The following is a 25,761-nucleotide window of genomic DNA, read 5'->3' on the forward strand; positions in this document are numbered from 1 at the left end:
CCCTTCCTGGGACAATGAATTCATGGCGTTCTTATTTCAATTTCCAGGAGTGTACAAGCTTATGGCCAGCCACCGACCCCACTCTGAAGACACTTATAACACTGTAAACTCATGACGATAAATAAATGTTATTGGAGTTACCACTATGTCACTGACACCTCCAGGCATAAACTGAGCCACTCACCCACACTCTGTGCTCATTCGCCTGTTCACACTGTGAACACAGCTTCTCGATTCACAACACGTTTTAAAGCCAGGTGAAAATGGTGTATATTATAACTAGTGAAAGGATTTTCAGGTTCTAATTCTGGCCAGAAAAGGGGGAAGAAAGGTTCTGAAAATACATACAAAAAGGTGCAAAAAAGGTGCTGATGAAATTATTTAGGTTTAAACAAGCTACATTAACTTTCTATGTGCCATTTACAGGTTTCTGCTCTACTGGATTATACACATCATTTCAATGTTTTTGACACTAAGTTGCTGGCACTTTGAGCACAACAGCTCCTTATATTCACAGATACTCCACATGGCATCTATAGAAGCCAATGGAGCATAACTTTCCACCACCCACAAAGGAAGTTCAGTTAAAGTTGCAAAGGTTTCCTCATCTGGATTGTTCTTCAAATGTAATTCAAATTTGTCTTTAACAAATCCGTCAGGGACATCCCTAACATTCATCAACTTCTTCCACCATTCCTGTTACTCCATACCTTCTTCTTCCAAACTCTGAATTACATCAGGCAAATACTTGTAGCCACAGACTGCAAAAAATTCCAACTCTAGGTCTTTGTTGTTGACCAATTGTTTGGTCTGCTTTATGCCTGCTGCTGTACATTGTGTCTAGGGTAAATATGAAGTTTTCAATTTTATCAAAGTTTTCGCGCAAGAAGAGTGCACATCTTATCCAAGCACCACACCTTGTGATGACAGGAAACTGTGGAAGGTGGAGCCCTGTCATTTCCTGATAGAAAACTTAACATCTGGGAGCCTTTTACCAGAATCCTCTTCAGGATAGCAATGAAGACATTTACCCTACAGTAATTCTCCCAGATACTTTTGCGAATATGTTGTAGACCATGTGCAATATATGTCACATGCTTATGGTTGGAGTATACACCCTTTAATTGTTGGAAAGCCAAAGGCATGTGTGTACTTGATCTGTCAACACAAGCCTGATTTTTTCGTATTCTATGCCCCCTGGCCACAGGTTCATACATGAGTCATTGAATAATTGCATTATTGTGCAGGCATCTGTCTTCTCAAGTTGGTACATCCTGGAAAGCACAGGTTTTACCCATTCACCAGATAATGGAAAAACTAACACATGCAAAATATATCATTGGAGCTCATCAGTAGTTTCATCTAAAATGAACCCCATTTTTTGTTTACTGATTGCCTCTTTTACTTTCTCTCAAAAATTCTCATAAGTTCACTGTATGTAACTTTTTCTGAGTGCTCTCATCCACTACTGACCCCTGTATATATTTCTCAAGAAATGATTTGAATAAGGATTGTTGGAATTCCTGACTGGATTAGTGCCCTGGCAAGATCCAGACTAAACTCCTTCAGTGACCACTGCTTTTCAGATCCTGAAGCGGAGGTGTGTATCAGAGCAGTCTGCTTAGGTTTCAACTGGCAAAGTTCAATGTTCTTCATATGTTAGTTGTTCTGGATGCATTGGTTTATTCTTTTTCTTTGATGCTTGTCATCAATTGCAATTGTACCAATACTTTGCAGGTGCCGCATCACGGAATGATGCCACCAGTTTCGATAAAAATAATCTTGAATTCTTCTGAAAGTGAACACAACTTCTACTTAACCTTCACCATGATTTTGTAGTGAAAAACCAGTTCTGGTAGAACACCAACACTGCCAACAAGACACTAAACAGTCGATAGATAGGAACTGTTAAAACTCATGCTGGCACAAACTGTATTTAGGTTTCAACTGTTGCAGCATCAATGTTTAAATTTTATTTGATTTCACAGCTCCGTATTGACCATTTTTACTGAAGTTGACTATTGTTTCTGGGTTGGCCATTGTTGCTAGGGGTATGAATAATTGCTGCTGATTTCCATAAATTATATTAATATTTATTGACCATTGTTGACTTCTGATTAAACAAAATCTTAGAATCCTGTTCAAGAAGAGAAAGAGTGCTGTCCAATGTATTGAAAATGCAGATAAAAATGGGAGGAAAGGTGCTTAAGCATGGAATAGAAGGGAAGAGATGCAAACTGTAATAATCTCAGAAAAAGGTGCAAATATAGTTTTATTTTTGGAAAGGGCTGCACCTTAAAATCCTTGCTCCAGTTATAACTTTGTACGGCAGGATAATTACTTTCTTGATTCTGTGGTGTTCAGTGATGAAGCAACTTGTCATCTAAATGGGAAGGTAAATATCCGTAATGTTCATATCTGGGGGTCAGATCATGAACCTATACAATACGAAGAGATTCCCTACAATTAAATGCATTCTGCACTGTGTCCTGACATCAAGTGTAAGGACCATTTGTTTTTGTTGTAACTACCATAACAGGGGTGGCCTATCTGTATGACAACTGTTTTCCGGTGACCTCCACACCATCCTGACTTCACACCATGCGTGTGTGTGTTCCCCCCCCCCGCGAGACTTTATACCACTACCTAATGATTTGACAGAATTGAGACACAGAAATGTAGAGGCTATTGCTTCCATTACCGCAGACTTGTTAACCAAAGAGTGTGTGTGTGTGTGTGTGTGTGTGTGTGTGTGTGTGTGTGTGTGTGTGTGAATAATTGAAATTTAGGTTGGATGTGTGCCATATAACTATGGCTGCACATCTGTAAGAAAAAATAGGTTGGTTACTTTCAAATTGATGTATGATTTGTTGCAAATAGTATAAATTAAACTTCTCTAATATACCATTAAAGCTGGGACACCCTGTAAACAAAATAAAGTTTTGTATTCCTATGGTACTAGGATGTGTAAACTGTGTTCCTTTACATAATTTTCTATGAAGCAAAACAAAGGTTTTAGATGCAAGAACTAAAAATGCTGTTTATTTTCTATGTCAGGGTTCATACATTCACCCGCCTGTCAAAACGAAAACTACTCTAATTCATTATCAAGAAAGAGAAACTGAGATATGTGTGTGTTTATTGCAGGTTTCTCAGGCTTAAAATACCTGAAACAGGAGGTATGATTATAGCCAGCAGTGAGCAGCGCCTTTCAACTCTCAACAATTATCCTGATCCATTAAATAAGGATGATGTAGCAAGAATGTTGGGTGACATTTCACACCCAGAATACAACGTGTTCCAAGACTTGCCAGGAGCACAAGTCAAAACAGTAGCTGTCGGTACGTAGTGAGATAACAACTAATATGAGATTTATCATTGTATATCATATCTTGTTTCATAACATACAGGTTTAAAAAGGATTCACTAAATGTAAGCACACGTAACAGTGAACTAAATGTCAGAGCTATCAGGTAAACAACATTTTTCCCCCAAAGTAAAGGATTTTTGTTTCTATCTTGCTTTTGTGTTACTTTTTATCCAATCTTGTGATGTGTAATTTTTGTTTTTAGCACCAGTACAAGTTACATACTGTACACAGATTGTCGTTCCCAGGTTACAATAGATACCAGGCAATCAACTGTACAAGAGCATTTAGACTTCTCAATTCAGCATCTCGTTCGGCTTGTACAGTTTGTGTCTGGCAGCTAATGTGTAACCTCAATTTGTGGCATTGTGTAGTTTTTCTACTGATTATTTCTTTCATGTCATGTCACTCATTTTTCTGTCATCTGGGTGTGCTACATGCAGGTTCCAGCCCAGTGTTTAGATACTTGCCATATATATGTGCACACAGTAATATATAAGTCATTTTTCTCTCTTAATATTATTTTTATGCACAGTGACATATAATTCTTAACTCCAAGTTAGTTAAGTTGTTTATATGTTGTATTAAACACGGTTCCAAATGTCAGACAATTTTTGAAAATTTTGTAACTGTAATCATTGAGAGACCATTCTCAGACTGTTCAATTGAAACCAGCAATATATCAAAATGTAACAGGCAATCAAAGAGTTTCTATTTGAGGCCGTTGCTGCAGCATGGGTGCAATGTAGTGCAACTCCGATGCTGGCATATAAACACTGACATATAGGCAAGGGATTAATGTGGCATACGTGTCCATCAGACAATGAAGAATGTGTACAGGGCAGTATGTCTGTCAGAAAGCAGCGCTGTGGAATGGTGCAACAAGGAGTGCTACTGCTTCATAATAACACAAGCTCCCATATCGCGAATGTTGTACTGCAGAAGTTATGCCAAGTCAAGTGGGAGACACTCGAGCACCCGCCCTATAGTCTTGATCTCTACCCATCCATTTATCACACCTTGGGCCCCTAAAAAGAAAAGGCCTTGAAGGGTCAACAGTTCCTGTCAGACGAGGGTGTGTAGTACGCAGTTACAAAGTTCTTCATGCAGCTGGACATGGTGTTTTACCACATGAGTATTTTCAATCTAGTGCTTCAGTGAGATGATTGCCTCAAAGTTCACAGCAGTTTTGCCTGATGGCATACCGATTCTGGACAGTACAGCCTTGGAACAGAAACTTTCTGATCACCCATTATTTATCTGTTTATAAATCACCAGATATCTTCACAGCGCCTTCCAGTTACCCTCTGCACTATTCACCATATATATATATATAAAACGACATAATGGTAGTCAGCTGAAAAAAAATGCCAAGGACTAATTTCCTTTATCAGAGTGAGAAACTTCTTTTGATGCTGTTTGCAACTCAGCTCACTCTTCATAACTCAGCACACAAGGAAGGAAGACTGTGTGTCAAAAACATATACGAGACAGAAATTGAGCATATGCATCCATTAACAGATATGAAAAGCCAATAGTTAATCCTAAGAGGATATGCTTAGTTATTTTGTAACACTGTCCACTTTGAAGGTACTCTCAGGAGCATACCCATGCCCTATCAGTTCACATATTTCATGGTTTGTCACTGAACACTAGTTAAAATTAAGTGTAGTTAATTTCCACAATTTCAAAAGGTAATGAATTGTTTAGCCTCAAATCATTTAGCAGTCTGATTCTGACTCCACCTCTGATTCACCTATTTCTTCTGCATCAACTTACTCATCTCTTCTTCGTCCTACATGTTAGAGTCATACCTCATCCTTTTCAACATTTATCAATAGTTATTTTATATATAATTTTTCCCACGTGGAATGTTTCCTTCTATTATAATGATATCATTAATTTGAATCCAACAATTACGTTTGTTATTGTCACTGTTGCATTTCGAAATCTTTTCTGTCGTCTTATTTTCCTCTTTCTGTTTTTGCCAGTAGTTTCACTTTGTATTCACCTTCTCCTTCTTACCGTAATCTGCTATACTATTTTATCCCGCCTATATATATACTAAATAATACGTAACCCATTTCCAAAGCACAACCAAAAAATTTTTTTTGCCGCTTTCAGCACTACCGCCGCTATAATATCCACCGTTTCTAGTTCACAAACAGCTCCTTTCACCTTTTAAACAACCATTTCGGCCAGTTCTAATAACTTTCGCTTTATTTCCATTTCCGTTTTTCCCACATCACTTATAATTCTTAGCCGCTTCCCACAGGTTTTATCGTCATTATTTCTTCGTCAGACAATTGTTAGCCTCATTTTCATAATCTGCCACCACAATACCACTCCTTTTAATATACTACACGCAGTTTTTTCGAAATTTTCCCGAATTTCTCCGTCCTTTAACGTGTTTTGGCGGCAACACAACCACCTAACCTTTATGCACATCGTTGTCTACCAACCCAAGTCCAACATAGCCCAGCTGTAACCAACACCTTTTCGCCTTTTTTCATTCCAGATCTCCAGTTACTTTCCGGTTCACCATTATCTCTCCCCATATATTTTTATTTTCATTTTCATTTCACCTCATGTTACACTTTCCACCTTCTAATACCATGTCACCCTCACAACACCCCCACAACGACCCCATTAAGTTTTATTTACATTCCCTCCGCAAACATGCCTTCGCCCTAGCCAGATTACGCTCCCATATTCTATTTTCTCAGGCTTGTCTGACATTTGGCATCACCCCCAAAGGCCTCACACTTAAAGTTCCCATCTCTGGCTGCGACCCTTCCTTCCATCAGTCCCTATACCAGTTCCAAACTGAACAATCCATTGCCCTCACCCACCTAATCCTTCACCTACACATCAACTCAGCCAGTGAACACACCCGTCAACTCCTATCCACAATAAAAGTCCTTAATCTTTCCTCTCCCACATCCACACCGGCTGTTCAGAGCATCCTCCTACAGGCTAACCGTCAATTAGAACAGCATGCCACCCTCCACCTCAAAAAACTATCCAATCTCCTGGTTTCCCACCTCCGGAAAGGCAACTCACTCACCCTTCACAACCTTTCCAGCAAACCTCAACCTCCTCTCATTGCACACAAACCCAGTCTCTCCCATCTACTCAATCTCCCACTTCCAGCTCCACTCCCTCCAAAACCTCAAAATTCCGATCAACACAATCTGGAACCACAACACCCTAATTCAGTAGTTAACCTTTCCTCCAAACCTCTCTCCCAATCCGAAACCTCTGTCCTATCCAAAGGCCTCACCTTCAGCCCCACTCCCAGATTCAACCAAACAGCCCTCGTCAAAGATTTACTGTCCTACACTCGTACTCTCTGCTGGAAGTATCACTTTGCCACGAAGAAGAATGATCCTAATCCTACTCCTAATGATCCGACTCCTCAAGACACCATCCAAATTGAACCCTGCCTGGAACAGTTCCGTCCTCCGTCACAGCGGGACCCACCTCCTCTTCCTCAAAATCACCCTCTCCAAACCTTCCAGGAATTTCTGACATCCAGCCTTGCATCTCAATCCTTCTTAAAAAACCTTAATCCTACACCCAACATCACCACTGCTGAAGCCCAGGCTATCCGTGATCTGAAGGCTGACCGATCCATCGTCATTCTTCCGGCGGACAAGGGTTCCACGACCGTGGTACTTGATCGTCGGGAGTATGTGGCTGAGGGACTGCGTCAGCTTTCAGACAACACCACATACAAAGTTTGCCAAGGTAACCCCATTCCCGATGTCCAGGCGGAGCTTCAAGGAATCCTCAGAACCTTAGGCCCCCTGCAAAACCTTTCACCTGACTCCATCAACCTCCTGACCCCACCGACACCCCGCACCCCTACCTTCTACCTTCTTCCTAAAATCCACAAACCCAATCATCCCGGCCGCCCCATTGTAGCTGGTTACCAAGCCCCCACAGAACGTATCTCTGCCTACGTAGATCAACACCTTCAACCCATTACATGCAGTCTCCCATCCTTCATCAAAGACACCAACCACTTCCTTGAACGCCTGGAATCCTTACCCAATCTGTTACCCCCGGAAACCATCCTTGTAACCATTGATGCCACGTCCTTATACACAAATATTCCGCACGTCCAGGGCCTCGCTGCGATGGAGCATTTCCTTTCACGCCGATCACCTGCCACCCTACCTAAAACCTCTTTCCTCATTACCTTAGCCAGCTTCATCCTGACCCACAACTTCTTCACTTTTGAAGGCCAGACATACCAACAATTAAAGGGAACAGCCATGGGTACCAGGATGGCCCCCTCGTACGCCAACCTATTCATGGGTCGCTTAGAGGAAGCCTTCTTGGTTACCCAAGTCTGCCAACCCAAAGTTTGGTACAGATTTATTGATGACATCTTCATGATCTGGACTCACAGTGAAGAAGAACTCCAGAATTTCCTCTCCAACCTCAACTCCTTTGGTTCCATCAGATTCACCTGGTCCTACTCCAAATCCCATGCCACTTTCCTTGACGTTGACCTCCACCTGTCCAATGGCCAACTTCACACGTCCGTCCACATCAAACCCACCAACAAGCAACAGTACCTCCATTATGACAGCTGCCACCCATTCCACATCAAACGGTCCCTTCCCTACAGCCTAGGTCTTCGTGGCAAACGAATCTGCTCCAGTCCGGAATCCCTGAATCATTACACCAACAACCTGAAAACAGCTTTCGCATCCCGCAACTACCCTCCTGACCTGGTGCAGAAGCAAATAACCAGAGCCACTTCCTCGTCCCCTCAAACCCAGAATCCCCCACAGAAGAACCACAAAAGTGCCCCACTTGTGACAGGATACTTTCCGGGACTGGACCAGACTCTGAATGTGGCTCTCCAGCAAGGATACGACTTCCTCAAATCCTGCCCTGAAATGAGATCCATCCTTCATGAAATCCTCCCCACTCCGCCAAGAGTGTCTTTCCGCCGTCCACCTAACCTTCGTAACCTGTTAGTTCATCCCTATGAAATCCCCAAACCACCTTCCCTACCCTCTGGCTCCTTTCCTTGTAACCGCCCCCGATGCAAAACCTGTCCCATGCACCCTCCCACCACCACCTACTCCAGTCCTGTAACCCAGAAGGTGTACACGATCAAAGGCAGAGCCACGTGTGAAAGCACCCACGTGATTTACCAACTGACCTGCCTACACTGTGATGCATTCTATGTGGGAATGACCAGCAACAAACTGTCCATTCACATGAATGGACACAGGCAGACAGTGTTTGTTGGTAATGAGGATCACCCTGTGGCTAAACATGCCTTGGTGCACAGCCAGCACATCTTGGCACAGTGTTACACCGTCCGGGTTATCTGGATACTTCCCACCAACACCAACCTATCCGAACTCCGGAGATGGGAACTTGCCCTTCAGTATATCCTCTCTTCTCGTCATCTGCCAGGCCTCAATCTCCGCTAATTTCAAGTTGCCGCCACTCATACCTCACCTGTCTTTCAACAACTTCTTTGCCTCTACACTTCTGCCTCGACTGACATCTCTGCCCAAACTCTTTGTCTTTAAATATGTCTGCTTGTGTCTGTATGTGTGGATGGATATGTGCGTGTGTGCGAGTGTATACCCGTCCTTTTTTCCCCCTAAGGTAAGTCTTTCCGCTCCCGGGATTGGAATGACTCCTTACCCTCTCCCTTAAAACCCACTCCTTTCGTCTTCCCCTCTCCTTCCCTCTTTCCTGATGAGGCAACAGTTTGTTGCGAAAGCTTGAATTTTGTGTGTATGTTTGTGTTTGTTTGTGTGTCTATCGACCTGCCAGCGCTTTCGTTCGGTAAGTCACCTCATCTTTGTTTTTATATATAATTTATCAATAGTTAGGTTCATCTGCATCCCATATTTTAACACCTCTTCCTTTATCTCCCCATAATTTGTTTTTCAATATTTGTGTGTGCCAGTCAATGATTCCGAGGAACATAACTTTTTCACTTTCACTAGATATGTACTTCATTCATTCTGATTTTGTTTCTTTGCAATTTGTTGATATCACTTATAATAGAACTATAATAAAAGCACTGTTGTGTTGACTTCAGTCACTGACAGCAGAATTAGCAACGGCTGCTTCACCTTTTCCTTTGCACTGTTTTGCATCTTCCAATTTATGTTACTAGTGAATTATTCAAACCAACTGTAGTTCATACTCAAGTTTCAGGCACACCACCACACAATTGCTGCTTATTCAAACTGATATTTTGGTTGTGACTCACTCTAAAGACCTTTAAAATTATTTCTCAAGAAACCTGGCTCCTCACATGCTCCCTATTCTTTCGAGATTCAGCCTAGGGTTAATCAATATTACATCATAGTCCAAATGTATGTTTGGTGTGGATGCACTATGCAGCAAAACAGAGCATAAGATAGCTTTAGAAGGTAAAAGGTCCCATACACATCTTTAAATGTAAGACCTGCTTAGCAAGTGTAAGATACAGAGCATGTGCATGCAAGATGCCTGAATGAGTTTACTCATTAAATCCACAGGCTGGGTAAAACTGCTGATCTGCCAAAGTGGCCACCTGGTTCCTCCTCTTCACTATAAACACATGACTCATGTGTACAGGTTCTTTGTTTAATTTGAAAAACTATGTATCTTGAAAAATATACATTGTATGAAAAAAATGTTTGAGGTGAAAAGTTAATATTTCATAGGGGACATGTCTGTGCTGAAATTGGCCCTGCCTCTATGGGGTAGGAGACAACATTTTATTTTCAAATGCAATACCTACCATTTTTATTGCAGATTCAGATTCTACACCAAAAAAATCCTTTTTTTCATGCATGGTGGATAGTGCTGTAATTGACAATATTCAATTTTTCTGGTATTTACAATTAAGAATGTACTCACTTGCTTTTATATTACATTTGCAATAAAAACTTTGACTTTTTGATTCTGAATAGTCAATATTTTCGTTAAAAATTGCAAATTTGGTTAAACAGTAAAACTCTTACAGTTCAACATTTAAACGTATTGCAAATAAGCTTCTTTTAATGTAACTTAGTTTTCTGTTCCCTTTGGAGTTGGTGTTGGCAAGTCCCTGCACTGTCAAGATGCTCGATTTCACTGAGTCCCCTCAAATCACACCATCAGGATGACTGATTTCAGTGTGTCCTTCCATCCAGTTGCAGTAACTCTCACACCTACTGCTATGTTGCTCTTTGTGCCCAGCGTTTTGCTGATAGGCTGTGATCTCTTAAGACTATTTACCATGTTGTGAAACAATTTACAACTAAGGAAGTGTACCACTTAGAAAAAGAACTTGCCAAGCCACTGTTACATGGAACAGCACAAGTATCAACTGCTTAGATTAAGAAGCTTACATTTTTAACATAAACAAAATACAGAATGAAACGAGTAAGTTCTTAATTGCAAAACATTGAATCCTGTTGATTACAATGCTATCTACCATGAATGGAAAGAATGCTTTTAGCATAGAATCCAAATGTGCATTAAAATGGGTGTTCCCATTTGAAAATAAAAAGTTGATCTCCCCCCCCCCCCCCCCATTCAAGATGGGTAAGTGCCTACGACACGTGCAACCCAAGAGAGCAGGAACACTGGGGACGAACAAGATATTGTCTCTAAGCATAGAACAATGCAGCAAACTTGCATTGATAAGACGAAGTTGTTTTGCACCCAAAGAGAATTATATGATGGGCTGCTATAAGTACAGTCAAATATGATGCAGCCTTCCATATGCAACAAAGTGAAGCATAATATAGTTTTTAGGGGACCATCCTAGCTTTCAAAGCTTATTTTGCAATTACATCTGTCACACATACTAGAATCAAACAATTTCCAGTCTTTGCAAGACAGTACACAGCTCTTATACTTTTAAACAGTATGCTTATTTCAAATTTGTGTGTCACTTGCTACTTTCTCCACATTAAACTATGAAAAAAGCTGTTCACCCAAAATGTATGCTAAATTTTAGGTAGTTTCATTACTACACTACCATATATTGTACACATGAAGGATTCTGAAATTTTTAACACTGCTCAAACACCAAAAAATCTACAAAAGTGTCCCTGCACTACTTCCAACCAGAGGAAGATTTGTGTGGTGTTGCTTCTGGAAATGATCTTGATTTTTTTGCTATAAATGCACACACGGAAAACATGCACCAACTTTGGCGGCCAGAATGAATTCCTTGCTTAACCAAACACTAATATTGTAAAAAAAGATGAATTTGATCTTCACAAATCTCACTGTCTAATAGAGTAACGGGAAGTCTGATCAAAATATTCTCCATGACAAACATAGCAACAAAGTTGTTGCCTATGTTAAGGCAGGAAAATAAAATCTGTGTTTCTGATGCCAACATTGTCGTACGAAAGTATTAGTGAGAAAAATAATTTTAATGAAAAGAAGTATCACATATGTATCACACAAGATGACATTTTGACAGAGCAGACTTCACTCGATTCCATATAGATTAAGGACTGTTAGGCTTGTCAATTTTTACTGTTTGTCACATCAAAATGAATGAATCAGATAAATCTATTCATCTCAATGATAGAAGTTTAATGGAAAGCATTTTTTCAAAGGAGGATTGTTACATTTGACTTGTCTAGAGACCACATAAACAAATCTGTAAAGGTATAAAGTTGAACAACAAAACTTACCACCACCCTAAATAAACGTGGTCTGCATCTGCTGAAATAAAACACACATGCCAACAGGTAGGAGCAGTGATTTAAAAATGTTAAATGTACAGAGTTTTGTATCAACTCAAAATATGCAGTGTGGCCCGTCTCTCTTTCCTCACTTTGCAAACCAAAGCAAGAAGCCCAACTATGTGAATAAACTATTTCAGTATTCTGTTTAAATTTAGTCTTTTGAAAGCATGCCAGTCTTTTCTGTGTAGCAGCTCACACCTTTATTTCTTTTATAAAATTAATCTTATAAAACCTGTTCTTGTGGGATACACTGTTGTGTGTTTCTGTAGGCAATGTATTTTTGAAATTTCAGTATAAGTTGTAATGTATTACTCCTTTTCACAGGTATATTTGATTGCGTTGGAAGAACATGGAGCATATATGCTGACAATCCAACAAAAAGTAATCCAGTTGTCGTGCTTCCACTGTTTTTGAAATCTACAACAAAATAGTTCAAGACAAATGGAGGGAACATCTATCATCATGTAATCACTAGATCACATCGATGAGCATCTGAGTTACCTTCGTTTGAAAATAATATGTTCCTTATGCACAGTGTAAATGTTAACCATTATGTGAATATAATTTTGAAGTAAAAGCATTAATATCTTCAAGCACTTGCATATTAGTAATGAATGAGGAAAATTAGATGATGGATTTCAGCTGCAGAAGATTTTGCATCTCTAATTATTTAAATTTTCTGTAACTGACGACCACATATACCAAACCCCCTGTGTGCATCCACTACTTATATTTTTGTGTCACTAACAGAATAAAATTTTTTACCACTATAAATGATGAAATTTTTTAAGGTTTCATACAATGCAGCTTCAACAGAATTTGGAACTCCAGTATTCATATAAAGATGTATTTTTATTGTATTCACTGTATGCCAAAAACTAACTTAGAAGATTACCACAGATTAATTACTATCATACAATGCAGAATAAACATCACATCCGTTTTTATTGTTAATATGTGTTTGTCATTTTTATGTAATATGCTTTGTGCATATTCCAAGTATCATTGAAACGATAGACTTGTTAGCTGCCAGGAAATAATGATTATGTAGCTTTTAATGAAAGTCAAACTTGCACTGGAGTATTTTATTTGTACATTCAAATTACATTAAAATTTATCATTACACTGAAATTTTAACACATCTAACAATAATACTTCAATTTCAAGATCTTCATAAATATATATTTCTAAACTAGGGAGTACGTATACTGTGTAGATCCCACATCAGTCAGCACCACTCCAGGTGTACTGGTTTTACTAGTACGACTTCATAAGCAGTTAGCACAAACAATGGCTTAAACAAGTTTTGATTTATACCAAATTTAGTAAAATAGAACAGAAGAGGAATGGCCATTGCTGTGTTTCTGCTAGAATCCACACAGGATTATCACAGCTTGTGCATCTTATGATAAGATACTATGCTGTGATACTCTTGCCTCCTACGGCTATGCCGTTAGGAGGCTAAGTTTAACCTCATCCTCCTGTACCACAAGGCAGTGACCTAAGATCCGCTGTACCTCCACTGCCAAATCCTCCAAGACGGCGTCTAGGTGCTGGTGGTGGACTGAAAATGTAAGCAATAAAACCAGTTTTAAACTGTATGTAGGGTTCAGCTAGCTGTTGTTGGCAGTTAAACTAGATGAATGTTTTTGCCCAAAATGTAAACATATCTTACACAGAACCAATCTGGTGCTGTAACAAAAAATAGTGATGTAACCACTCACAAATAGGGAAAAAGAAAGAACATAATAAAAATCAGTCAACACTTTCAACACTTTCATACTAGGAAGAATAAGTACGTTCTCAACATTATAAAACACAAACAGCAAAAAAAGGAAGTTATCACAATTATGCAATAAATGTAAGCATACATACAAGGTCACCTGTGCAGCAGCCAAGTCTTATACCAACTCCACTGTAACTACTCAACTACTGCAGTGATTTTTGTGTGAGCATGTTGACTGACCATCTGTCCACATATATGGCCAATCACTGCCAAAGTAAAGCCAAGGGGAAGACTATCCACTCATAATTCAAGCATCCTGACTGACTGAACATGTGACATCAATGGCTGCTTCTCAACCCTTGCTATTTGGATACAAACTTATCTGAACTGCTCAGGTGGAAAATAAGCTTTCTTCAATACATTCTTTGGTCCCAAAATCCCTCTCGGCTGCATCTTCACTGATCAGTCTTCTTCACCTCTGCCCATTTGGAACCCATAAGGGAAAAGTGGTCAATTTTTAACCTACATGTAAAGTGAAAGAAAGATTATCTCGCTACAGTCAGTAGATGTCTATATAAATATATACACTCTCTCTCTCTCTCTCTCTCTCTCTCTCTTTCTTGTGTGTGTGTGTGTGTGTGTGTGTGTGTGTGTGTGTGTGTGTGTTTTAACCCACCCCCTTCATATAGAGATTCAAATCAACCTAACAAAATATTGACAAGCTATTTCCATTGTACCTACCATTTCAAGTGTATGACCGTCATTAAACAGAAAATTTTTGTATGTACTTCCTAGATTTTATAGTCACGCAATACAACATACATCATATGCGGGTTCCACCATACATTTGTCACATTCATTTCTGCAATAGGAAAATGAAATCCTACAATGCAAACTTAACATTGTCATTTTTTGACAGCGAAATTTATTCTTTCATCTTTACATCAGATAGTTATTCTTAAAGTTTTGAAAGTTCAGACTTCTAAGCACGATAAACAATATCCGCTTCCAAATCACTTTTGCAAGTTAAAGCAATGTGTGATTATTAGAAGCAGAGGCCAGGCCTTCACTCTCTCATGAAATGAACATTTCTGTACACTTTCTTCTTCTGAATAGATTTGGAAGTGAAAGTGACTGGACTGTGATTTGCGGATTCTTTCATTTACACAGACATTGTTTTTAATTAGTTCAAGAAATTCATAGCACAGAAACTGACTTGAACATTGAAGTTTGTCCGAATAACAGCTTACCACATCAAGAAGATTTGCAGTTAGTGTACACCACACTGTCTACTCCAAAAACAGAAGGTTTGATTTTAATTCTGTCAGCAGATGGTAAATAGGTTTAAATCTAAGTTCAAGATCATAATGGCGATGAATCACGGCTTCAACAATTCCACAAAAAACATGTAATGGATGTCATGTGCCTCTATTTCTCCCTATTGTGCTAATAAAACTAAAATGGAGGAAGTAAGGACTATTGGCAAAATCTTTTTAAAAGACAACCACAAGCAGAGATTAATAGGATCTTCTTTAATGATAACAAGCCTGTTTTGGAATTAGCTCCACATCATTTCTTTATATTTCTGTAATTAAGAAATCATTGGCAGGCTTCAGTTTAAACCTCAGTCAAAGCTGTGTGTCTTTCCAACACATTTTTGAGCACTAATGACAGGAGAATGTAATGGTGCATTAAAATGTGTGAATACAAAATCCAGTGCCACGATCAAACTCCGTTACTGGTTGATAGTTTCAGCTCACTGTTGAGCCATCTTCACGTCTAAAATACAGAACATTGCATAAAAGAGGTGAATAATAGTATCTTACACATTATATTTAAACTTCCCTTATGTCATACATACCAACAAAAATTTATTAATTCAGTCTGTATCAGCATATGCATTACAATCTTGAGATTGATACTGGTAATTATCATATGTCCATGTGTGGATGAAAATATGGTGTATTCCTTACAATGCTAGTTACAGGAACAAGGAAGTAGTTTTACTACAACTTGTGGAGAACTGGCCGCATATGTAGTGCTAATGCTACATGTAAAAGCCAACTGCCAGATGATGCTACTAGAGCCAACAAAGTTTTACTAAGTTGTGCCTCTATAATATAAAGAATTCTAATGTAGCTACCATTATATTAGGTTCATGTTATATAAAATGTAAGGAACTATGTTCAGTTTCTACAATCTGTAGCAACAACCTGTGGTGGGCATAAGACATCCTGTGAAACATTACTAAATGCCTTCTCTGACCACTACCTAGAAAAGACAGTGCAGAACCACACTCATGGTGGAAATGTATTGGATCTAATGGCAACAAATAGACCCAACCTCTTTGTGAATGAATGTCCACATCAAAGCAGGTATCAGTGATCCTGACGCAGTTGTGGCAATAATGATTGTCAAAGGATAAAGGATAACTAAAACCAGCAAATGGATATATACTTCCATTAAACTAATTTTTTTTTTTAAACCAGTAGTGTCATGGCTCAATGAGGAACTTTAAACTTCCAGCATCGGACAGGAGCATCCAGATTAATTATGGCTCAAGTTTAAAAGAATAGTTGATCATGCACTGGATAGATAGTACATATCTATCCACCAGAGAAGTTTATAATGGGAGGGACCCTCCATGGTATACTGTCACTGTAAAGAAACTTCTATAGAAACAGTGACTACTGCATAATAGGTGTAACATTTGACTGTCAAGAGAACAATGCACGAAGCCTTAATTGACTACTGTAGCAAACTACTGTCAAATGACATTTCAGAAAATCCAAAGAAATTCTGGTTGTATATTAAGGCTGTTTAGTGGCACCAAAGCTAGTGTCCAGTCCCTAGTGAATGAGACAGGAACTGAAATGGAGTGTAGCAAAGCAAAAGCTGAAATACATAACTCTGTTTCAAACGTTCCATTAGAAAGGAAAAGCCAAGAGAACTGCCTCAATTTAACCTCCTTACAACTGCAAAGGTGACAAATTATTATTAGCATCAGTGATGTTGATAAACAGCTCAAATCATTAAAATTGAATAAAGCTCCACGGCCCAATGGAATTCCTATTGTATCCTACACTGAATTTGCAGTTGAGTTGGTTGGTTGGTTGGTTTATTTAAAAGAGGGGGATTGACCGAACTGCTAGGTCCTCGGTCCCTCGTTCCAATTAGAGTAATTCCACACGGGTGGGAGTAAAATTATCGCGGCATACAAAACACAGCTGGAAGAAAGGAGAAAACCACAAGAATGGCAGAAGGACAACGAACACTACAATGGACAAAATCGGACAAGAAAATCACAGAGAGATGCAAGAAACGTGTAGAAGAAATCTAAATAAGAGAGCAAATTACCATGGTTGGCCAACCATAGGTATAAGAAGGAGAAGCCAGCCACTCTGCGACACATTACAACCTCTACCCTAAAAGCACTAGGGTGGAGGACACAGAGGGACGAAGGACAAGTGCTAACACTTAGATCAAATAATAAAACCCACCCTCACGAATAAAACTTAAAACTCAATTTGCTGTTGAGGCATTGTCGCTTAACACCAAAGGTACGGTGCTGGGAAAGTTAAAAGTCCGCTGCAGAGCGGCTAAAAGTGGGCGGCCCAGCAAGAGGTGGACGACTGTCATTTGTGAGCCACAGCGACACCGAGATGGCTCTTCACAATGGAGGAGGTAACCATGCATTAGCCACGTACGGCCAAGGCCAATGTGGAGCCAGCAGAGGACAACTGATTCCCTGCGAGAGGACTGCATGACAGACTTCCACACATTCTAAGTCTCCTTAATGACACTCAATTTGTTGTGCGTACTGTTATGCCATTCCATCTCCCAAAGCCGAAAAACCCTGCAGCGTAAGACGGAACGCAGGTTAGTTTCAGAGATGCCCATCTCCAGAAGCTGTTTCCGCATAGCCTGTTTGGCTAGCATGTCGGCAAATTAGTTGCTTCGGATTCCAACATGTCCTGGGGTCCACACAAACACCACTGAACGACAGGACTGCTACAGGGCATGGATGGAGTCCTGAATGGATGCTACCAAAGGATGGCGAGGGTAGCATTGGTCGATAGCTTGTAAGCTGGTCAAGGAGTCAGTACACAGGGCATGAACAAATGTGCTCAAGAGCACGAGATATGGCGGCCAGCTCTGCAGTGAAAACACAGCAGCAATCTGGCAAGGAGTGGAGTGCTGTTCAATATGTCCTCAACGAACATATGCGAAGCCTACATGACCATCAGCCATCAAACTGTCGCTGTAAACCACTTCATGGCCCCAGTACATGTCTAGAATCAAGAGGAAGTAATAGCGGAGAGCTGCAGGGTTAACGGAGTCCTTAGGACCATGCGAAAGGTCCAGAAGAGTCTGCGGCCTAAGTGTACACCATGGAGGTGTACATGAATGGACCTCGAGGAGAGGTGGTAATGGAAAGGACTCCAGTTTAGACAGAAGGGACCGGATGCAAACCACAATCATAAGCCCTGACCTCGGCAACCGATGCGGGAGATGAACCGCCGTGGTTGGGAAAAGGAGACAGTAATTCAGATGCGCAGGAGAACTACGAACGTGTGCAACGTAACTGGCGAGCAGTTGTGCACACAAAGCCTACGTGACCATCAGTCATCGAGTCGTCAGTGTAAACCTTCTATGGAGGGACTCCGGCCTCCACCAGGACAGTGGTCACTGGACTCATTCTAAAAGCTCCCGTTGCTAGGCGAACACCAGTGATGCACTGGGTCAAGTAAATGCAACACTGAGGGTGCCGCTGAACTGTAAACCAGACTCCCACAGTCAAGGCAAGATTGAACAAGGGCTCTGTAGAGCTGCAGCAGTGTTGAGAGATCTGTATCCCAGCTGGTGTTGCTCAGGCAGCGGAGGGCATTGAGATGCTGCCAGCACTTCTGCTTAAGCTGACTAAGGTGAGGTAGTCAAGTCAATCTGGCATCGATAACCAGTCCTAAAACTCGATGTGTCTCCACTATAGTGAGTGGATCGTCATTAACGTAAATTTCTGGTTCTGGATGAGTGGTGCGACGCTGACAAATGCATGACATACGACTTCATGGCTGAAAACCTGAAGCTGTGGGCTAGAGCCGATGAATGTGCCTTGTGAATGGCTTCCTGTCGGTACTGCTCAGCAACACCAGTACTGGAGGAGCAGTACAAAATGCAGGAGTCATCCACATACAGAGAAGGCGAGACCAACAGCCCTACAGCTACTGCTAGACCTTTAATAGCCACTCAATACGGAGCCCTGCAGAATGCCATTCTCCTGAATACAGGGGGAACAATGGGGAGGCGCTGACATGGACATACAAAGTACGAAGCAACAGGAAATTTTGGATAAAAATCAGGAGCGGGCTCCAGAGACCCCATTCATACAACATGGCAAGGATACAATGACACTAGGTCATGTCGTATGCTTTACACAAGTCAAAAAAGATGGCAACCAGATGTTGGCATATGGAAAAGGCTCTTCAGATGGCAGACTTGAGGGACACAAGATTATCAGTCTGGCTGAAGCCACCCTGACATGGAGGCAGTAGGCCAAGTGACTCCAGGACCCAATCCAACCACCGACACACCATACATTCCAGCAGCTTACAAAGAAAGTTGATGAGGCTGATGGACCAGTAGCTATCCACATCAAGCGGGTTTTGACCGAGTTTGAGCACCATAATGATGGTGCTCTCCCGCCATTGCGATGGAAAGATGCCATCTCCCCACATCCGGTTGAAGATGACAAGGAGATGTTGCTTTTAGTCAGATGAAGTATGTTTAATCATCTGGATCCTATCCCGCCCAGGAGCTGTGTCGGGGCAATCTGCAAGAGCACTGAGGAGCTCCTGCTCTTTAAATCGAGTGTTATAGGGTTCACTGTGGTGTGTAGTGAACAAGAGGACTTTACTTTCCATCTGACGTTTGAGGGTGCGAAAGGCCGGGGGGTAGTTCTCAGACGCAGAGGCTTGGGCATAGTGTTCAGCAAGGTGCTCGGCAATCACGTTTGCGTTGGTACATAACACGCCCGCGCCATTGATGTTAATGCCAGGGACACCAGTTGGGGTCTTGTATCCAAAAAGACATCTGATCTTCATCCAGACTTGGGAAGGTGACGTATGGCACCCAATGGTCAACACATACCTCTCCCAACACTCCTGTTTCAGTCATTTTATAAGCTGGTGAACGTGGGCACAGAGCCGCTTAAAGGCTCTAGGGAAGGGTGCCACTTCTGTCACTGTAGAGCTTGCCAACGTCCTTTAATTGCCTCAGCGACTTATGGCGACCACCAAGGGACTATTTTTCACCAGGGGCACCCTAAAGAACTAGGGATCGCACTTTCCGCCGGAGGAATCATCATAATACAAGGCAGGGACATACCAAAATTTGTGAAATCACAGCAAATACGATGGTTAGAACACAGAGAATGGCAGAGGATAGAATTCCAAAGAAAATGATGAAAGGTATGATCCATTCAGTTAGGCGAAAAGGGAGACCTAGAAGAAGATGGATCGATGAGGTAATAATGGATATCAGCAATATGGGAGTCCGGGGGTGGAAAAGAGCAGCAAATAACCGAGAAGTGTGGAGGAAGATAGTTGAAGAAGCCAAGGCTCACCAAGGGCTGTAGAGCTACTGAAGAAGAAGCATCATCATCATCATCATCATCATCATCATCATCATCATCATCGTGACTTGCTCAACCTCAACATTGATGGCCCCACGTGGGGGAGATTCAGCGGTTACAGCAGAGGTGAAGGCTTCCCTGTCTGCCTTGTTTAAAGCCCATTTGCATTGGCGTCCATGGGCATGATGCTAGGGGAGTGACAGGAAGACGGGGAAGTGGTCACTATTACAAAGGTGTCATGTACTCTCCAGTGGATAGATGGGAGAAAGCCAGGACTGCAAACCTAGAGATCAATGGCCAAATATGTGCCATGTGCCACACTGAAATGTGTGGGGGCACCTGTATTTAAGAGGCAGAGGTCGAGTTGTGACAAATTTTTGACCTCCCTACCTCGGCCAGTAAGCATGGCGCCACCACATAAGGGGTTGTGCGCTTTAAAATCTCCCAAAAGCAGGAAAGGTTTAGGGAGTTGATCAATCGGTGCAGTCAATACTCTCAAGGGTACTGCACCATCTGGAGGAAGATATACATTGCAGACAGTTATTTCCTGCGTCATCCTTATCCTGACAGCCACAGCTCCAAGAGGGGTTTGAAGAGGCACAGGTTCACTACATACATAGATGCAAACTCCACCTGACACTATTATAGTCGCTACGGTTCCTGTAATATCCCTCATAGCCCTGGAGGGCAGGGATCCACATTGCCGGGAACCAGGTTTCCTGGAGGGCAATGCAGAAAGCAGGTGTAAAGCTTAACAGTTCCACTGGAGGATTACATGATCGTGAGACTGAGAAGGCACGAAACACTCAATGAGGCAGCCCACACCCCAAGATCACCTGCTGCAACCAGAAGAGTACCTGTGCGATTGACATCCATTGTGTCTGAGGGACCAGCAAGATCTAGGTCCTCAGCAGCCACTAGACTCTCCACCTCATCCTCAGACACAGAGCTTTTAGGCAGTGGTGGTGTGGGTGCCACGCAGTGCCTTGGTTCTTGGGGGTATTTTTCTTTTTAGGTTTCTATCGCTGCTCCTTACATTTGTCCAGCTGGAAAGGCTTCACTGATTCAATCTCAGGCATGAGGAGAACTGTGAAGCCCTTTGATCAGCTACCTGTGGTTATTTCAGCCACTGGCGGGTGTCAGCTTTGGCACTGGTAGGAACCTGGGAAGGGAGTGACCCGAGGGATCCCTTCCTGGCGATAGGAGCCCTCTGGCGGAGAAGTGGGGAATGACATCCCCAATGGTTGGAGGTGTTGCTCCTGAAGTAGGTTGTGCAGGAGGAATAGGGAAGGAAGTGCCTTCCACCATCAAAGGGGCAGGTGGAGTCTGACGGCACAGAGCCAACTGTACGCAGCAGAATGGAAGATGGTAGAACCGTTGTCATAGTGGTGGCGTAGGTTGACGTCATATGCACAGGATGTAGCCTTTCATATTTTCTCTTAACCACAGTATAGGTCAGTCGGTCCAGGGTCTTTTATTCCATTATTTTTCTTTCTTTCTGGAGAATCCTGCAGTCTGGCGAGTAAGGCAAATGGTGCTCTCCACAGTCAACACAAATGGGAGGCAGAGCACAGGGAGTATTGGGATGTGAAGCACATCAACAATCCCAACATGCGATGCTGCAAGTACAGTGGGAAGACATATGGTCGAACTTCCCGTACTTAAAGCACCACATCAGGAGAGGGATATATGGCTTTACTTCATAGTGGTAGACCATCATCTTGACCTTCTTGGGCAATGTGTCACCCTCTAAGGCTATGATGAAGGCACCAGTGACAAACCTGATAATCCCTCAGACCACGATTGACACGCTGGATGAAATGGACACCTCGCCGCTCTAAATTGGTGCACAGTCATCGTCAGACTGCAAAAGAAGGTCCCTGTGAAATACGATACTCTGGACTATATTTAAGCTTTTATGGGATGTGATGGAAACAAACATCCCGCAGTTTGTCATAGGTGACTAGTGCCCATGAATGGGCAGAGGATGCTGTTTTGATCAAGACGGACCCTGACTGCAGTTTGGACAAGCCCTACACCTCCCCAAACTTGTCCTCTAAATGCTCCACAAAAAACTGACGTTTCATTGGCAAGAAAGATTCCCACCAACTCTCATACATACGAGGTACCAGTGTGAATAATCTTCACTGCCAGCCTTAGCCTGGCACTCCTCCCATGATGTGGCCAGGGAGAGGAACGATTTGGGGTCATATTTCTTAGCATTGACATTATGCCTTGACTGCTTAGAAACTGCTGGTGTTTGACCACCAGCAAGAGATGACATATTACGCCTCATGACGCGTCATCCACCCTGATGCCACTCACTGACCAGGGGCCCTCCTCACGGCCGCCACCCAGCCACAGCAAAGGTCACCTGGCAGGACGGTCATTGCCGGGAGTTCAAATGCCCCAGGGTGACTGGCATCTATGCCTTGGCATACGTGGGGAGTTAACAGTGCAGCATCAGCAGAGCGATCCCCAGATTGTCAAGAGGCTACAGCCAACAGGGTACATGGCGGCCCCACTACAATGGGCCGGCTACCAAGCTGGATATCAGGCACAAATAAGCTACGAAGTCCATTATCGTCGACAGTGCAGAAAGCAATACTGCACAGAGGATGGAGGAAAATGCATCCAGGAGGGTGATCTTGCCCAACAGCTGGAGAATGAGTGGGAGTCTAAATCCACACCAACTAATGATTCAAGAGGTCTCAGTGCATGATTGACACTGTGCACCATGTATGGCGCCCTTCCCCAATTGGCTTGCTCCCTTAAAAAAACTGGCCATTGGTTGGAAAAAAAGCACAGGTAAAACCCATCTACAAGAAGGGTAGTAAAAATGATTCACAAAACTGCCATCTGACATCACTTTGTTGTTGAATCTTAGAACATGCGCTGATCTCAAACATTATGAGGTATCTTGAACAGAATGAACTACTACTTGCCAACCATGACAGATTCCGAAAACATGACCATGTGAAACCCAACTCTCACTTTTCTCACATGACACATACTGAAACTTTCCAATCAAAGCAGTCAGGTGGATGCAGTATTTCTTGATTTCTGCAAAGCATCTGACTCAGTACCACATCTACACTTATTGTCAAATGTTCAATCATAGTGATATCAAGTGAAATTTGTGATTGGATTACAAACTTTCTGGTAGGGAGGACACAGCATGGTATCCTAGATGGAGAGTATTTGATGTAGAAGTGACTTCATATTAATGACCCTGCAGACTATATTAAGAGCAACCTCAGACTTTTCGCAGATGATACAGTTATCTACAATGAAGTGCTGTCTGAAAAAACTGTGAAAATGTTCAGTCAGAGCTTGATAAGATTTCCACGTTGTGTGAAGATTGGAAATTTGCTTTGAACATTCAGAAATATAAAACTGGGCATTTCACAAAATGAAAAAACTGTAGTACCCTGCAAACTAAAGTCAATGAGTCTGATGGAATCTGCCAACTCATGCAAATACAGTACCTGAGTGTAGGAATATGAAATAATATGATCACATAGGTTCTGTTGTAGGTGGTAGACTTCAGTTTATTGGCAGAATACTGGGGAAGTGCAGTCAGTCTACAAAGGAGATTTGTAAGGAATCATTTGATCCAGTCTATAATCTGATCAAGTGTTTGGGACCCTTACTGAATAGGACTAACATGGTATATTGGCGTGTGGGAGAGTTACAGTGAAGGTGAAAAAACTGAACTGGCAGACAAAGATAAATGAAAGATCCCAAGAAAGTATACTACCAGAGTTTCAAGAACAAACTTTAAATGATGACTCCAGGAATATACATAAATCACAAAGGGAGCATGAGGACAAGATTAGAATAATTGCAGCACACAAACACACACATGCATTCAAACAATCATTCTTCCCATGCTCCATACTTGAATGGTACGGGAAAGAAACCCTAACAACTGGTAGAACAGGAAGTAGCTTGTCATGCACTTCACGGCGATTTTCAGAGTATGGACATAGACGTAGATGTAGAACCACATACCGAACCTAAGCAACTCAGCTCATTAAGTAATACAAATCAGGACATAAGAAGAAAATTAAAGGGTCATGACAAACGAGAACAACATTTTTAAAATACAGCAAAGTATGTACAGTGCCAATGGTCACAAAATTATAAAACCATAATATTAAATAATAAAGTGAGCAATACTGCAACCTGAAAGCTTAGTGCAAATTCCAACCAGTATTAGAAGTGGCTTTAATTATAAACCAGTAAATACACCGACGGCAAAAATTGCAACGCAAAGAATGAGTTGTGAGATATAAATGAAAGCTTGTATGGGTGTTTCTACATTTGAAAGATGACGTCTACTCAAATTTCGCACCAGTCACATAAGAGTGGCACTAGTATATGCCAGTCAGGTTTGCTTTAAAAACATGTAACAGTCACGAGTGTTGGTTACCTTTCAAGATTGAACACAGTGAGTTGATGCTAGTCAAGAATGTCTACGGCACCAAAGACACCATCATTTAAATCTCCGAGTTCAAATAAGATCGTGTAATAGTTCAAAGAAGCTGGATGTTCTTTTTGCAATATTGTAGAAACACTTAGGAGGAATGTAGCCACTGTACACGATTGCTGGCAGCAGTGGTCATGGAAACGTACCATCACAAGAGGAAGAGGCTCTAGGTTGTCACTTGGTGCTACTGAGAGGGAAGCATATGGCTTGGCACATCATACTGCATCAGCAGCAGCAACTTGAGCAGCAGTTGGCAACACAATGACACAATGAGCTGCTACATATTCGTTACTTCATGGACAGCTCCAAACTAGATGCCTTATAGCGTGCATTCCACTATACCCAAAACATTGCCATTTGCGACTTCAGAGGTGTCAAGTGAGAACTCATTGGAGGGCAGGGTGGAGGACTATTGTGTTTCCTGATGAAAGTTGGTTCTGCCTCAGTGCCAGTGATGGCCGTGTGTTTGTCAGGAGCACACCAACTGAAGGCCTGCAACCAATCTGTCTACTTGCTAGAAATGCAGGACCTACACCTGGAGCTATGGTGTCAGGGGGGTGTGATTTCGTGGGACAGCAGAAGCATTCTCATAGCTATCCCATGCATCCCGACTGCAAACTTTCATGTCAATCTGGTGATTCGACCTATTGTGCTGCCATTCACAAAAAGCATTCCAGGCGGTGTTTTACGACAGAATAATGCTCACCCACATACCACTGTTTTAACAACATGCTCTACAGAGTGTTGACATGTTGCCTTGGCCTGCTCATCTGGCACCTGTACAACAATGCATGCACATCTGCATGCTTGCATTCAACAGAT

The 25,761-nt window shown here is 41.8% G+C and overlaps 2 protein-coding genes across 4 annotated transcripts in view; one reads left to right on the forward strand and one right to left on the reverse strand.

Annotated features, from left to right (window-relative positions):
• Nucleotides 1-12,670, forward strand: part of LOC124711684 — a 316,172-nt gene extending 303,502 nt beyond the window's left edge. For all 3 annotated transcript variants that reach the window (XM_047241901.1, XM_047241886.1, XM_047241894.1), the window contains exons 8-9: nt 3,148-3,341; nt 12,415-12,670. In XM_047241901.1, coding sequence (XP_047097857.1) covers nt 3,148-3,341; nt 12,415-12,521 — 301 coding nt within the window. In that variant the 3' untranslated portion in view covers nt 12,522-12,670. The remainder of the gene's footprint in view (nt 1-3,147; nt 3,342-12,414) is intronic.
• A 490-nt stretch (nt 12,671-13,160) lies between these two features.
• Nucleotides 13,161-25,761, reverse strand: part of LOC124711707 (selenoprotein K-like) — a 35,343-nt gene continuing 22,742 nt past the window's right edge. The window contains exon 4 of the mRNA XM_047241913.1: nt 13,161-13,654. Coding sequence (XP_047097869.1) covers nt 13,564-13,654 — 91 coding nt within the window. The 3' untranslated portion in view covers nt 13,161-13,563. The remainder of the gene's footprint in view (nt 13,655-25,761) is intronic.

Source organism: Schistocerca piceifrons, chromosome 1, assembly GCF_021461385.2.
Source record: "Schistocerca piceifrons isolate TAMUIC-IGC-003096 chromosome 1, iqSchPice1.1, whole genome shotgun sequence".
NCBI classification, from domain to species: Eukaryota; Metazoa; Arthropoda; class Insecta; order Orthoptera; family Acrididae; genus Schistocerca; species Schistocerca piceifrons.